Consider the following 15,578-nt stretch of genomic DNA (forward strand, 5'->3'; position numbering starts at 1 on the left):
AACCTTAAACATTTGCCAAAAGTGTAAACTGCAGAACTAAACAGCAATGAGAAACTTTCATAAAGCCTCTAGAGACAGTAGGTAAGACAATTTTTATTTTTACTTTTTAAAAATGGATTAACATTCAATATATATTTATATCTTAAAATATCACCCAACTTAGTGAAAACAAGGCATTCAATGACACACTAGCAACAGAAGCTGTTTATTAACTACTAATCATTTTATGAAATGGTATCTATGCAAAAATAAACACTATAGAGAATAAATAGATTTCAGTTAATAAGTGACAAGTATAATTATAAATAAATACCAGGTTTCTAGTAGGAATCTGCAAAAAGGTTTACTACCTAAGGATTTTCACTCAAAGTAGATAAAATTCACAGTAATCCCAACCTTGCAAGACAGCAAGTTAACAGACACATTTTCTCTTACTGGAGGACTATCCAACCTCAGTAAGATTTCTGGATAAAACATAAAGCTACTACAGCACATTTTAAAAGGATTGGTCCAATTGAGTTTCCTCTAATTTTAATTCCTCCTCTTCATTTAAAGTATTAGCAGGAACATCATTGTGTGGATTGTCCAGAATGTCTTTGTTTAGTCCATTTGACTCCTCCTTTTGATCCTCACCAGTATGAACCTCTTCAACTATCTGTGCCTTGGGTGTGTTCATTAACATGTCTGAAAGAGAAATCATATTATTACTCATGATAAGCACCTAATCCAATCCTACCTCAGAAATACAAATCTCTTAAAAAGCTTAGATTAATAGAGATGAAATCTATTATCACTTAGTGTTAACTATCACTTTCTTCTAAATAAACCTATTTTTTTTTATAGTATTTCCACTTAAAAAGCAAAAGAGTCTTGCATGGTCTTAAACTCAAACCCTCAAATCATACTAAAATATAACTGTTCTCATTCAAAATCAGAGCTACTAGAAAGATTATTTAAATAATCAAATGCACCTAACGGTTTTATGTCAAAGTGACCTACAGTAAAGAAAATTTAAGATACTAATTTCCATTTGGGCAAATTTTAATTTGTATATTACAAATAGAGGGTGAGCCTTAAATACCAATTGCCAGGTATACTTGATACTGACAGCAAGGAAGCCACTATTATTGTCCATCAACAATAGTCATATTTTCATGTAATTTTTTAGATGTTAGTAATAAAACATCCATTTGTAAAGATAAAAATTCATTTTAATTAAAAAAGTCATGATAGGCCGGGCGCTGTGGCTCACGCCTGTAATCCTAGCTCTTGGGAGGCCGAGGCGGGCGGATTGCTCAAGGTCAGGAGTTCAAAACCAGCCTGAGCAAGAGCGAGACCCCGTCTCTACTATAAATAGAAAGAAATTAATTGGCCAACTGATATATATAAAAAATTAGCCGGGCATGGTGGCACATGCCTGTAGTCCCAGCTACCCGGGAGGCTGAGGCAGAAGGATCACTAGAGCCCAGGAGTTTGAGGTTGCTGTGAGCTAGGACGCCACGGCACTCACTCTAGCCTGGGCAACAAAGCGAGACTCTGTCTCAAAAAAAAAAAAAATAAAAATAAAAATAAAAAAAAAATAAAAAAAATAAAAAAAAAAAAAGTCATGATAATGCAGTCAATAATTTTCACTTGAGCATTTTACTGGATGAAACTTATTTTTAAAACATGCTATCTATTAACTCTTATTTGCCCATTTTAAAAGGAAAAACTGGATTAGAAATGGAAAAAGACATATACAATCCTGCCTGCTTCATTCAAAACCAACTTGCAATTCTTTTTTTTTTTTACTTTTTTTTTTTATTTTGGCATATTATGGGGGTACAGATTTTAAGGTTTCAATAAATGCCCATTTCCCCCCCTCCCCCCAAAAGTCTGAGTCTCCATCATGACCATCCCCCAGATGGTACACATCTCACTCATTATGTATGTATATACCCGCCCCCCTCCCCCCTCCCCCCTCCCTGCAATTCTTTTTAAATATAGTTTTTACAAACTCAGTTTCCAAACCCAGTCTGTTTTAAAAATAGCAAATTTTAAGTGAGAAAGGAATACTACAGATAAGCAAACAGCCACCAAAAGTGCACCTCACAAGAAAAGTGACACACTAAAAAGCATTTTAGAATCTATTCATGTCATAATAAACTACTCTAAAATCCTCAATTGGTGCAGAAGACATTTTATATGTTTAGGAAATTATCATCATAATAAATTTTCACAGGCTGGGCGAGGTTGGCTCATGCCTAGCACTCTGGGAGGCCAAGGTGGGAAGATCACTTGAGTCAGGAGTTTAAGACTAGCCTGAGCAAGAGTGAGACCCTGTCTCTATTAAAAATAGAAAAAATTAGCCAGGCAACTAAAAATAGAAACAAAAAATTAGCAGGGCATGGTGGTACATGCCTGTAGTCACAGCTACTCAGCAGGCTGAGGCAGAAGGATTGCCTGAGCCCAGGAGTTTGAGGTTGCTGTGAGCTAGGGCTGACACCATAGTACTTTAGCCCAGACAACAGAGCAAGACTCTGCCTCAAAAAAGAAAAAAAAATTTTTTTAAATAATACATTTCATAATTATGATCCTAAATATAATGTTACATGTTACATGCTTTAAGGAATCAGGGAAGAATTTATTTTTTTGAAGGATGTAAACTCAATCTTAAATGATTAAAATAATTTTAAGAGGTACTCAGCTATCCAGAAAATCCCTGGACTCATTTGTTCTTTGAGGATTCCAAATAGCTAACACACACACACACACACACACACACACACACACACACACGCACGCACGCACGCACGCACTCACTCTCTCTCAAATATACATACACTTAACACTTTTCTATTCCTAGAAGTATTTTATTTTGGGGGATAGTAAAGAAGTTAAAATTTCTAACATGCCCTTGATATGTTAATAGTAGCACACAAAACCCAGTATAACATTTACCATTTCCTGGGGACTGACTATTACTCAGTAGCTTTGCCTGCCTTCTTTCCAAGGCCAGTTGTTTATTTCTCTCAATTCTTTGTTGTTGCTCTTCTGTTAGGTTTCTACTTGACTCAAAAGCAAACTTCTCATTTTCAGATGAGTTTGTCAAAAAGGGATCTAATTCAGTAGTAGTTATATCATGGCTGTTATTTTCCCCTATGTCATCTGTAGTAGAAAAGAAAAAGTTAAAACATCTGTAGTGTTAGACTAGTTAAAGAACTAATGCAGCTTTTAAATAAATAACAGTTAAAAGTGGCAAGGTCCCAGACCTGAAGAAACAATTTATGAGGTATGAGAGTGTTGTGTACAAGGTCTGCCCAGAAAGTATCCAGCCATTGTTAATACTGTGTATCGAGAATGGTTTGCATGACATCGATGTAACATGGCAGCCAAGGAGAATAGACTGGAATGCACATGCATGAACAATGATGACTTCACTATACTAGTCAGTGGGGGGTGTTGGATGCCATTGAGGGAGCATGTGTACTGTGTGGCTGTTACATTCAAAATGACTGAGCACCTTCGCCGCACTACTGCACTTGACTAGTCCTAAAAAAAAAAAATATGACTGAGCTAGAGCAACAAATCTGCATCAAATTTTGCATTAAGCTTAAACGTTATTCCACAGAAATTATTCAGGTGATTCAGAAGGCTTTCAGGAATAATGCAATGAGTGCAATGCAAAGAATGCCTCAAAGATGGTCAAGAATCTGTTGAAAGTGATCCATGTTCTGGAAAGCCTGTAAAAAGCAGAACACCTGAGAATGTTGAACATGCACAGGTTAAGAGATACTGGGAGTACTGTGTGAGGTCCCAAAGTGCCTACTCTGAAGGGGAATGAAGTGTCATTGTCCTACGTACAATGTTTCTTGTATATCTTATTGTTGTTGTTTCTTATATCTTCAATAAATGTCTCTGTTTTTCATATTACGTGGCTGGATACTTTCCGGGCAGATTTCATATATAGGCTTGATTCAAATAAAGAAATATTTATAAATCACTTTAAAGGGGGAGGTTAAGTTAAATGGAAATACTATCAAAAATAAGCATGGAGGCCGGGCGCTGTGGCTCACGCCTGTAATCCTAGCTCTTGGGAGGCCGAGGCGGGCGGATTGCTCAAGGTCAGGAGTTCAAAACCAGCCTGAGCAAGAGTGAGACCCCGTCTCTACTATAAATAGAAAGAAATTAATTGGCCAACTGATATATATATAAAAAATTAGCCGGGCATGGTGGCACATGCCTGTAGTCCCAGCTACTTGGGAGGCTGAGGCAGGAGGATCGCTTGAGCCCAGGAGTTTGAGGTTGCTGTGAGCTAGGCTGACGCCACGGCACTCACTCTAGCCTGGACAACAAAGCGAAACTCTGTCTCAAAAAAAAAAAAAAAATTAAAAAAAAAAAATAAATAAGCATGGGCTGCGCGCAGCAGCTCATACCTGTAATCCTAGCACTCTGGGAGGCTGAGGTGGGAGGATTGCTTGAGCTCAGGAGTTTGAGACCAGCCTGAGCAAAAGCAAGACCTTGTCTCTACTATAAATAGAAAGAAATTAGGCAAACAACTAAAAACAGAAAAAATTAGCTGGGCACAGTGGTGCATGCCTGTAGTCCCAGCTACCCGGGAGGGTGAGGCAGGAGAATTGCTTGAGCCCAGGAGTCTGAGGTTGCTGTGAGCTAGGCTTACGCCATGGCACTCTAGCCCAGGCAAGAGTGAGATTCTGTCTCAAAAAAAAAAAGCATGAGAGGAAAAGTTCTTAGTTATGATTAGAAATATTTTATGCTTGAGCTAATAAAAGAGCTTATAGAATCCAAACCATATTCTTGTTCTACACTAAACTAACATGTTTTAATTGCCTGCCATAGTTGTCTATATGGTACACAGTAATAGTTTTATACAGGCCATTATCTTTTGTAGGGCAAAACACAATGAAAAAGGAAAATAAATTTAGAAATCTGTAGACATATTTCCAAGTTAATTTTTCAAAAAAAGAAATCAGTTCTCTCTATATTATTAGTATTAAGAAATTCTTAAAGCCTTGCATACCAGTTACCTCAAAGTAGGATGTCCCCAAAATGATCCACAATGGTATAGAAAGGACATTACATTTTCCACTTATATTTCATTTAAGAATTAAGAAAAATTAAATTTTACTAACATATTTAAATAAGAACTGGCAATGAAGAACTGTTGTCCTTACGACAGACTTATTGTCTGGTCGTGAGCTACTTTATAGGCAGCACCACACTGGAAAGATGGGAGAATGGGGACTTCATTTTTTAATTTCAGACATAACAGCTATTTCTGATTGTCCAGTCAAGTAAACTGACAGATATTATCTTATTTTGACCAAACAATGCCAACAAAATGTATCAGTCACAGCTAAAAAGATTCTGCAAAATAACAAAATGCCTACTGGTAGAATAGAAGCACAATTGAGAAATATGAAAATGGCAGAACTGACACTTCACCTTCTCTCTACAATCATCCACGTTATGGGATTTAAAAAAATAAAGCCCATGGGATCTGACAAGTTGGTCAAACAATTCAAACCACCACTTGAAATATGAATTTATATTATATATACTATCCTTGTACTATGTATATATTACACCTTGAGATATTAGCTAAATATAGTAATAAAATTATCGCAATTAGAAAAACATTTAAACCTTTACAACTATTTCAGTGAGATTTAAAAATCATGATACTTAATCCAACCCTTTACAACCGAACCCCCTTTTAAGGTTTATTCCTTAACAGTGAAAGACGAAAAGCCAGACACTTTTCTTCCGTGATGTGGAAAAAAGAATGTAGCAAAAAAGTAAAATTCATTCTTTATATCATGTATAATTCTATATGTGCTGGTAGAGTCCATGTAGAAAACATTGCTAGAGAAGTTAAGAAATAAGTATTAGAACTAATTATGAAATATATAGGATTTTTCTTTTTTTTTGAGATGGGGCCTCACTATGTTGCCCAGACTGGTTTTGAACTCCTGGCCTCAAGCCATTCTCCCACCTCAGCCTACTGAATAGCCAGCTGGGATTGATTATAGGCATGAGATACCACACTCAGCTCTATATGAGTAATATATATGCTTTACCTTACAGGATTCTGAATCAATAATAACAAAATACATAAAGAACTAAAAAAAAAGAGATACCTTCAATAGTAAATGACTATTGCTTTTTAAGCCACAAAAAGAAAGGTATCTTCAATAGTAAATGACCTCTTTAATATAAGGAATGCTTTTTGAAAGTAGCAGCAGCTTGTCCCTTTAGGATAAATATGAGATTAAAAAATAAAAAAATTAGGGCTCAGTATGGTGGCTCACGCCTGTAATCTCTGTACTTTGGGAGGCCAAGGCAGAAGGATCACTTGAGGCCAAGAGTTTGAGACCAGCACAGCAATGTAGGACTCCCCGAAACCCCAACCCCCATCAAAAAATAAAAAGCCTATACCAAAAAAAGAGAACACAACTCAGCCAGTGTGGTGGCCGGCACCCATATGCTGAGGAGGGAGGATATAGCTTGAGCCAAGGAGCTCCAGGTTACAGTGAGCTATGATCGCACCACTGCACTCCAGCTTGGGCAAGAGTGATTCCCTGCTCAAAAAAGAAAAAAAGAAAGAAAAAGATAGCAAATAAAATATACTCCAGAACAAGCATCTCTGATTTAAGACTCTTGTATGTTTCCTGTATTTTAGCATGTTTGTAATTCCCTTGATGGTCCATGTTAATTTATGCCTCTGCATAAGCAGCTCCCTATATCCAAAATCACCTCTGCCCGACCTCTACTGCTTATTATTCAAAATACTTGTTACGTCGTCTATGAAGCTTTCCCCTCCTCTAGGTAGAAGTATGTGCTCCTTTGTACCCCACCCTGTTCCCTAGTCATGCCTCTAATAACACCACATATCAGACTACTGGCAATGTTATATGTCTGACTCACTAGTCTATTAGCCTATATCTTACCAAAAAATTTAAATCCTGGATTATTTAAATCACATTCCTTCACCCTTTTAAAAGCAATTTATAAATAACTTTGGGGGATTCTATACAGAGCCTATATTTTCTACCACATCTAAAGTTAAAAAAACAAAAACTTGTATGGAGCCATCGCACAGAAAATCTGATAACTATACAGACCCTGTCGGCAGGAACCATGTATTTTGATGTGTGTGACTGTCTATGGTTGCACTGTACAACTAACAATGCAATCAATACCAGGAACAGTCACATAGGTCTTACTAAAGTTCTATATCCAAGATCTGTACTCTAAGTGAAACTTCCATCATTAAAATATTCTGGCAAATTTCACAAGGCTATGTATATGAACACCGTATCTTGATATTTATTTTTATTAACAAGCACTATAAAGGATCAATGGGTCACTAGAGCTCTCAAAAGCTCATATCCTATGCCTAAATATATTTTTACAACATCTCTAAAGGCACTGCAGCCATGTCTTTAAGATGCAAATTTTATACACAACATTCTAGATGTACCAATGCATTTTAATGCATTCCTATTTACTGCAATTTAATTATATACACAATATAAGAAAAGGATCCAGTCCTATAATACTGCCTACCCTAACTAGACCCATTTCTAAAAGCAAAATTGTTATAAAGCAGATAAACCTAAATTCTTACCATCATTGCTAACAAAATCTTCATGTACAATAGGGAGATCAAGTCGAATTCGTTTTAAACAGGTCTGAAATAAAGAGATATTTTCACATTTTTACCAATAATGTTAGATGGGGAATGGTCATTTATTCAACTTTTAGTTCCAAAAGAGTTGCTCTTCAAATAACTACTATTATTTTTCCCTCTCTACCGAGACAGATTTCAAAATGAAGAGTCCAAACAGCACTTTAGCCTCAAGTAAGTCTATCCTTGCACCATTTAACATTGTGAATGATATTCATAATAATCTCAACACTTACCTGAACTTCCTTTTTATTTCCCAGGTATTCAATTCTGTCAATAAAATCCTCAAATTGCAGTTTAGGGAATAGCCTATGTGCCCAGTGCTCCATGTGTCTGATTAGCGTCTTTAAGTCTTCAGCCTGGCACACAAAAATAAAAATGCTAAACAGAAGATTCATTCTCACAACTAACCCTGTCAGCAAGTTTCAGAATTGGAAAGCAATGCCAAAGTCACTGGTGTCATTTTATATTTATAAGGCTGAAAAACTTTCAGAAAGAAGTTTAATAAGAAAACTATTTAGTAAAGTCTTAGAGGATTGCAGTCTAAAAGAACACTGGATACAGATATTTAAAAATCAGAGGAATAAGTCCCAATATGAAAGCTTAATAAAGTTAAAAGATAATGTGTGCCTTTTCAGAAATACAGTAAAACCCCAAAACAGGCCTTAATAAAATATGTCAAGATATCTTCTAGGAAAAACTGAACATTATGATAGGTCCCTAAATCTTATACAGAGAAATAAGCATCGGGAATTCAGAACTTTAATAGGCTGGGCCCGGTGGTTTACATCTGTAATCCTAGCACCCTCTGAGGCCGAGGCAGGCGGATCAGCGGATCACTCAAGGTCAGCAGTTCAAAACCAGCCTGAGCAAGAGCAAGAGCCCGTTAAAAAAATAGAAAGAAATTAATTGACCAACTAAAATATATAGAAAAATAAGCCGGGCATGGTGGCACATGCCTGTAATCCCAGCTGCTCAGGAGGCTGAGACAGAAGAATCACTTGAGCCCAGGAGTTTGAGATTGCTGTGAGCCAGGCTGACGCCACAGCACTCTAGCCCAGGCAACAAAGTGAGACTCTGTCTCAAAAAAAAAAAGAGAGAGATACAATGAGGTACACCAGCACGATGGCTCACGGCTATAATCCTAGCACTATGGGAGGCTGAGGTGGGAGGACTGCTTGAGCTCAGGAGTTAGAGACCAGCCTGAGCAAGAGTTAAGACCCTGTTTCTACTATAAATAGAAAGAAATTAGGCAAACAACTAAAAACAGAAAAAATTAGCTGGGCACGGTGGCGCATGCCTGTAGTCCCAGCCTGTAGTCCCAGGCTGAGGCAGGAGGACCGCTTGAGCCCAGGAGTTTGAGGTTGCTGTGAGGTAGGTTCACGCCATGGCACTCTAGCCCAGGCAACAGAGTGAGATTCTGTCTCAAAAAAAAAAAAGATACAATGAGGATGGGTGCGGTGGCTCACGCCTGTAATCCTAGCACTCTGGGAAGCTGAGGCAGGCAGATTGCTCAAGGTCAGGAGTTCGAAACCAGTCTGAGCAAGAGCGAGACCCTGTTTCTACTAAAAATAGAAAGAAATTAATTGGCCAACTAAAAACATATAGAAAAAATTAGCTGGGCATGGTGGCACTTGCCTGTACTCCCAGCTACTCGGGAGATTGAGGCAGGATTGCTTGAGTCCAGGAGTTTGAGGTTGCTGTGAGCTAGGCTAATGCCATGGCACTCTAGCCAGGGCAACAGAGTGAGACTCTGTCTCAAAAAAGAGAGAGACAATCAATGATGAGTGATAGTATCTGTAAAGCATTCTGAGATTCCCAAGAATATAATGGGCCCACAGTTTTATTGCTATTTAAAAAAACAAAAGTCTAAAATAAAAATAAGACATTTCTTACCTCATGACCTTTACCTTTGAATTTTGCTTTATCAAACAAATTCCTTAAGGCTGGAAGCCCTCTCTCTGAAATTAATCTGTGAATAGAAATATGTTTTGAATTTCAAGTTTTTTACAGTCAAGTCCAAACCAAGACTAAGAAGAAAAAATATTTTCTGCTGAATTAAAAATATGTTTTTAGATATGTCAGATCTCCAAATCATCCAAACCTAAACTCAGTAACAGAAGAAAAACAATAGATGTAAATAGAAAGTATAAATGTATAAGGAAATAGTAAATGTACCTCTGAGCATCCAGCTTGGGTATATTCCTTTTAACTGTTCTCTTTGGAGGTACAGGAACAGGGGCCCCATTCCCTGACAATGGTGAAACACATCAAGATTCAGTATTACTGTACTTAAAATAATTTCAGCCTTTTAATGTATCATTTCCAAGCTGACAGAACTTAACAAGGAAAACTTTTTTGAAACTCTCTATACAGACCTTCATCAGGTTCAGCTCCTTCACCATCTTGTCTCTCCGGAGAAGCTGGAGGTGGGAAAGGAGGAAAAGTTTCATCTTCTGTATGTTCATAATCTGGTAGGTCAATCATGCCATTCTCCTGTGGTTCTAGCATCTTTTCCTCTAGGCGGAAAAATGTAAAATTATTTTTATTCATCCAAATAGCCTTCCTATTTCAGTCAAGTTTCACCTGCAGCAAAATTAGTGTTTCAACTCATCAAACCACATTTCAGCCAGGCACGGTGGCTCATGCCTGTAATCCTAGCACTCTGGGAGGCCGAGGAAGGAGGATTGCTTGAGCTCAGGAGTTCAAGACCAGCCTAAGCAAGACTAAGATCCCATATGCACAAAAAATAGAAAAAATTAGCCAGATGTGATGGTACGCTCCTGTAGTTCCAGCTACTCGGGAGGCTGAGGCAGGGAGATCACTTGAGCCCAGGAGTTTGAGGTTGCTGTGAGCTAGGCTGATGCCATGGTACTCTAGCACTGGCAACAGAGTAAGACTGTCTCAAAAAATAATTTAAAAAACAAAAACAACCCCCCCCACATTTCAAACTCATGCATCATGAAAAGTAGGGAAGATACTAATTATAAGAAAAAGGACCAGGCTAGAAATCAGAAGAATGGAGTTCTAATGTAGACCCTACCACTAAGAAACTATACGATTTTAGACAAATCATTTTACCTCAACTACTGAGCTCTTCCTACTAAAAGGATGAATTTGACTTTCAGAGGGTTTCAAACTGTGATCCATAATGGTGTGAAATAGACAGGGTATAGGTACCTTATCCCTGCTTCAACTAGAGCAGCTTTTTAAAAAATATCTGTTTATCTATTGGTCTTCTATGTAAGGTTTCCTTTGAATGGAAAATTATCCTCAGGTTGGTAATTCTAAAGAACATTTTTTCAGTACTATCTTACTTGACCTCTCAGTAATAACACTGACACTTTTGGTCAATCCTTTTTTCTGGAAAAAATGTTTTCCTTGACTTCTAAAATACAGTACCCACCTGGCTTTCTTCCCTTTCTTTACACTCCCTCCTCTTGGATCTTCTTTGCAAGTTCATCTTCTTCTAACCTGGCTGTTAAGTATCAAAAATTCCATCCTAGGCTCTCTTCATTCATTTATGCACATGGCTTTAATAATCAGTTATTCATAAATGACTGATTTTTATCTCTATCCTAGTCCTTGACTGAGCTCCAGATCCCTACTTTCATTTTTACACCTCTTCAATGCATCAAAGGCATCTATAACCCATCATGTACAAAACCAAACTTCTAACTTTTCCAATTCGGTGAATGACATTTATCCAACTATGCAAGTGGTGCTGTGAACTGTATGAAACCTGTAAGTCATCTTTGATACTTCCTTCCCCCCTACCCCACAGATCCTGTCCATTTCCTAAAAATCCCTTGAATCTGTCCATTTCTATTTCCATAACCACTTCCCAACATTTCTTGCTTAGGTTACACCATTACTCCCATCCACTCTTGCCTCCTTCAATCCAGTCTTCATATTACAACTAAAGTGAATTTTCGAAAATGTAAAGCTGATCACATGACTTGGCTAAGTAGTTCAATGGCTTCTGATTGCTCTTAAGATAAAAACTCCAAGGCCCTTTGTGACCTCTTCCTACTACTCCAGCATCACTCCACACCACTCTACTTTTTCTTTCTTTGAAAGAGCTGTATTTCTCAGGCCACTGTATCTCTGCAAATGCTATTTCCTGTCTTGAAAGCTCTTCCCTGACACCTACTTCTCAATTATCACCTCCTCAGAAAAGTCTACCCCAATCTACACAAATTAAATCCTCCTTTAATAAGCATTTATAGTATCAAGTACAAGTTTCACAGCACTTATCCAGTCTCAATATTAGGTTTTATATGTGTGGTCAGTTCGTCTCCCATACTAGAGAACAGCTCCACAAGAGCAAAGACCAGGTAGGTAGGTCTCTTTGTGCTCCACAGCTGTATCCTCAAGGCTGGTACACAGCAGGTGCTCATTATGTATTTGTTGAATGAGGGAATGCAATAAAGGAATTCTAAGGCTTCCCCCAAATTGGAGTAAGATGATCTCTAAAATTTCTCCAATTCTGCATTTTTATGACCATAAATACATAAAAACAAAGAATCAATTCCTGATGATGACGACATGGTATCTTTAAGTAACCTACAAGAAACAGATTTTTCAATTTTGGAAAAACAATTAGAGGCCACATAATCTAAAGCATCATAGCTTCCTAGTGGGAAGAAGTGAGGTTCAGACCTTTGAGGCCGACAGGGAGCTTTGAGTTTGATAGAGCACAAATTGTGACAAGTGTAGCAAGGAACTGGCCAAGCACGGGGTGGGGCTGGTCGGTGAACTGGTTTTTCTTAGTACTTGTAGTGAATAAGATGTTTAATATACTTCACTCCTTGACAATGGCCACATAACATTTTTAGACATTGATGAAATTGTCTTAACTTCCTCCTCTAGTCTTCAAACTCCCAGAGTGAAGGTAACAAATTTAATATCCAAACCACAGTTAGTCTCCAGACCTTTCGGTTTCCAATGTCCAACTATTTCCAACTGTCAAAACCGAAGCCCCTCGTCGCAAAGTTAGTTCCACCAGGCTGACCCGACGTCCCCCTTGGGTGCCACCCCTAAAAACCTCAAACCGCCCATCCCTCCTCGCCAACCTTCTCCTCATGCTCGCTCCCCTGTCTACCCGCTCTTCAACCTCATTCATTCATTCCATATTCACAGGACGCTTTCCACGTCGAGACCCCACTGTACGGAAGGTGGGGATGTAAAGATACATCAGAAACACACTCCCTCCCGCTAATGGCTCGTTTCGGTCAGAGGCAGCCGCGGCACCGCAACAGGAGGAAAACGTGCCGCCCCCTTCGGTCCAGGCCTCCCCTCCTCCCCAGTCCCGCTCAGGCCCGTCCGCCTCAGTCCAGTCCTCTACCCCCTCACCCCTTCCCTGCGAGGCCTCGGCCTCCCAGTCTTCGGTCTGGCTACCTGGGCCGCCTCCGCCCTCCACAACTCCACTCACCCGCCAGCCGCCGTCACCTCACACACGCCGCAGCCGCCCCCCAGCCGCGCGTGGCGTGTGAGCAAACCGCGCTTCTCGCGAGACTCGGAAACTCCCGCCGTGAGAAGAGCCACAGCGATTGGCGCCAAATCTGCGTGCGGTGTGGGCGGTGCCTGCAGGACCCGCCTCCCCCGGTCCCGCCCACCCGCGCGCGTCCCCGCAGCGCCCGTCTGTGCGCGCCACCGGTCCCTCTGCTTCCGCCCTCTTGAGTTCCTCGGAGGAATCGAGTGTATTTGCATAAAGTTCATGTTTGTTACTTCTAGGCGCTTTCAACGTTGGAAATAGGTCTCGGCTTTTAGAAAACTGAGTTGTGGACGGAGTAAAAAGGAAAGAGGCAAGCAGCAGTGGATGAGAAGCTACCCCTTCTTCATAGTTAAAAGCAGAATGGTTTGAACGTGAAGAGTTTTAATGAGCTAAGGAAAGAGGTGGTAAAGAATTAGGATTAAGAATATAGATGCCACCCCAGCCTGGGCGACATAATGAGACGCTGTCTCTTAAAAAAAAAAAAAGTGTAGACACAAAAATATCAAAAATGTTTTTTTCATTTCTCTAAAAAAGTGAGTCCAAATGTATTCGTATTTGTTTGCATTGACACACACACAAACTGGGGGAAAAATAGATAACTAAAACCTATCGGATGGGAGTGGCACATGGGAGACAGAGTGGAATGAGGATTTACCTATACTTTTTTGAACCTACAAATGTATTAATTATTCAAAAAGCTAAGTTAAAAAGTGTTACTAAAGCAAATATAGCATCATTAAGATTTGTCAAATCCAGAAGACAACTAGGGAGTGCTGGCAACATTATTCTACATTTCTGTACCTTGAAATATTTTATTAGAATTTTAAAAGAGTGGATCAAAATTTCCATTCCACATGCCCAAAGTTGTGTTTGCAAATGTGTCCCTGTGCCACATTTTCCTTTATGTAATGGTGTTCTTTCTATACATGCAGTATAATATATATTATTATTAAGCAATTGACAAAATTAACATTAATTTGAGAAATATGTCAGCTTCAATAGTCTGAATTGTTGAGGCAAGAGACATTCTTTTATCTAATAAAGTAAATGTAAAACCACTCTGAGAAGTTAAAAAGTTATATGCCCTCCCCATCCCCACCCCAGGCCCCCAAAACAAACAGCAGACACTCTGAGGGTTTGCCTCTCAGTTCTATCATTTATTAATTGGTGACCTTTGAGTATGCTTCAGTTTCCTCATTAATAATAGTACCTACTTCATAAAGTTGTGAGGAGGTATAAAAGATAATACTTAATAAATTATTATAAATATAACAAATTAAGTAATTATTAAGTACTATCTTAATAAATAATGAGTAAATTATTTATTATTAATAAACAATAGGTAATGTTATTTGATTATCCATATGATTTTTAGAATGTTTGACTCTTATAGAAAATTTGAAGATTTTAAGTATTTGTGAAATATATTTTTCTTAGCAATTTCACCAGAGATATAAAAGATAGCTTTCGTATAGACTGTGTAATTAAAATTCCCTTAAAACAGTTTAATGTTTTAAAAAGTGAATAGTGTTAAAGAAAAAAAAAAGACTATTAAAAGACCAAAAATTGAGTATAGAATGTCAAAGTTTTTCTGGCAAGCAGGAAACCCAGTCCACCACAAATCTATTATAGATAGGTTCTCAGAGATGAGGTTTGGAAGAAGAGAAATGGGTACATTTTTCAAGAACAAAAGACCACCAACTGTCTCTATCCCATATTAAAAAACAAAGTCAGCCAGGCACAGGGACTCAGGCCTGTAATCCTAGCACTTTGGGAGGCCAGGACACAAGGATCACTTGAGGTCAGGAGTTTGAGACCAGCTTGGACAACATAGCAAGATCCAATCTCTATAAAAAATAGAAAAATTAGCCAGACATGGTGGTGCTTGCCTATTATCCCAGATCCTTGAGAGTCTAAGACAGGAGGATTGCTTGAGCCCAGGAGTTTGAGGTTGCAGTGAGCTAGGACAATGCCACTGTACTCTAACCCAGCCAACAGAGTGAGATCCTGTCTCAAAAAAAAAATAAAAGATAGAGAGAGAGAGAGAGAGAGAAAGGAAAAGAAAAGAAAAGAAAAGAAAAAGGAAGGGAAGGAGGGTAAAGAAAAAGGAAAGAATGAAAGAAAAGAGTAGGGAAAAAAAGCAAAGTCTCTGAGTCTTGTTGATTGCCTAGTGTTATTTGGACTCATCACTTAGGTAAGTGCTGGGTGTGGGTGGCTGGCGATGATGGTCTGCTGTGTACTTGAGAACTCCATCTGAAGATTATGGTATCTATTTGCCCCTGCCTGGTACATGACCACCCAGTCAAGTCTGCAGCATTAGCAATCAAGGTGGTCAAGCCAGAATTTATAAGTTAGATCAGTTCAGCTGCAAATAACAGAAAAAAACTTTAA

The 15,578-nt window shown here is 38.6% G+C and overlaps 1 protein-coding gene and 1 non-coding gene across 2 annotated transcripts; both read right to left on the reverse strand.

Moving 5' to 3' along the window:
• Positions 1 to 73: 73 nt before the first annotated feature.
• TIPIN (TIMELESS interacting protein) lies at positions 74 to 13,225 on the reverse strand. Its single transcript, XM_076004500.1, has 8 exons — positions 13,125 to 13,225; positions 10,069 to 10,209; positions 9,869 to 9,941; positions 9,587 to 9,662; positions 7,927 to 8,049; positions 7,631 to 7,694; positions 2,941 to 3,147; positions 74 to 684 (listed from the first exon to the last, which is right to left on the reverse strand). The coding sequence occupies exons 2-8, from the start codon at positions 10,199 to 10,201 to the stop codon at positions 497 to 499; spliced, it is 864 nt and encodes a 287-aa protein (XP_075860615.1). The 5' UTR covers positions 10,202 to 10,209; positions 13,125 to 13,225; the 3' UTR covers positions 74 to 496.
• On the reverse strand, positions 7,081 to 7,215 carry LOC142871787 (small Cajal body-specific RNA 14). Its single transcript, XR_012919974.1, has one exon.
• Positions 13,226 to 15,578: the final 2,353 nt, after the last annotated feature.

The sequence above is a fragment of the Microcebus murinus genome, chromosome 6 (assembly GCF_040939455.1).
Source record: "Microcebus murinus isolate Inina chromosome 6, M.murinus_Inina_mat1.0, whole genome shotgun sequence".
In the NCBI taxonomy this organism is placed as follows: domain Eukaryota; kingdom Metazoa; phylum Chordata; class Mammalia; order Primates; family Cheirogaleidae; genus Microcebus; species Microcebus murinus.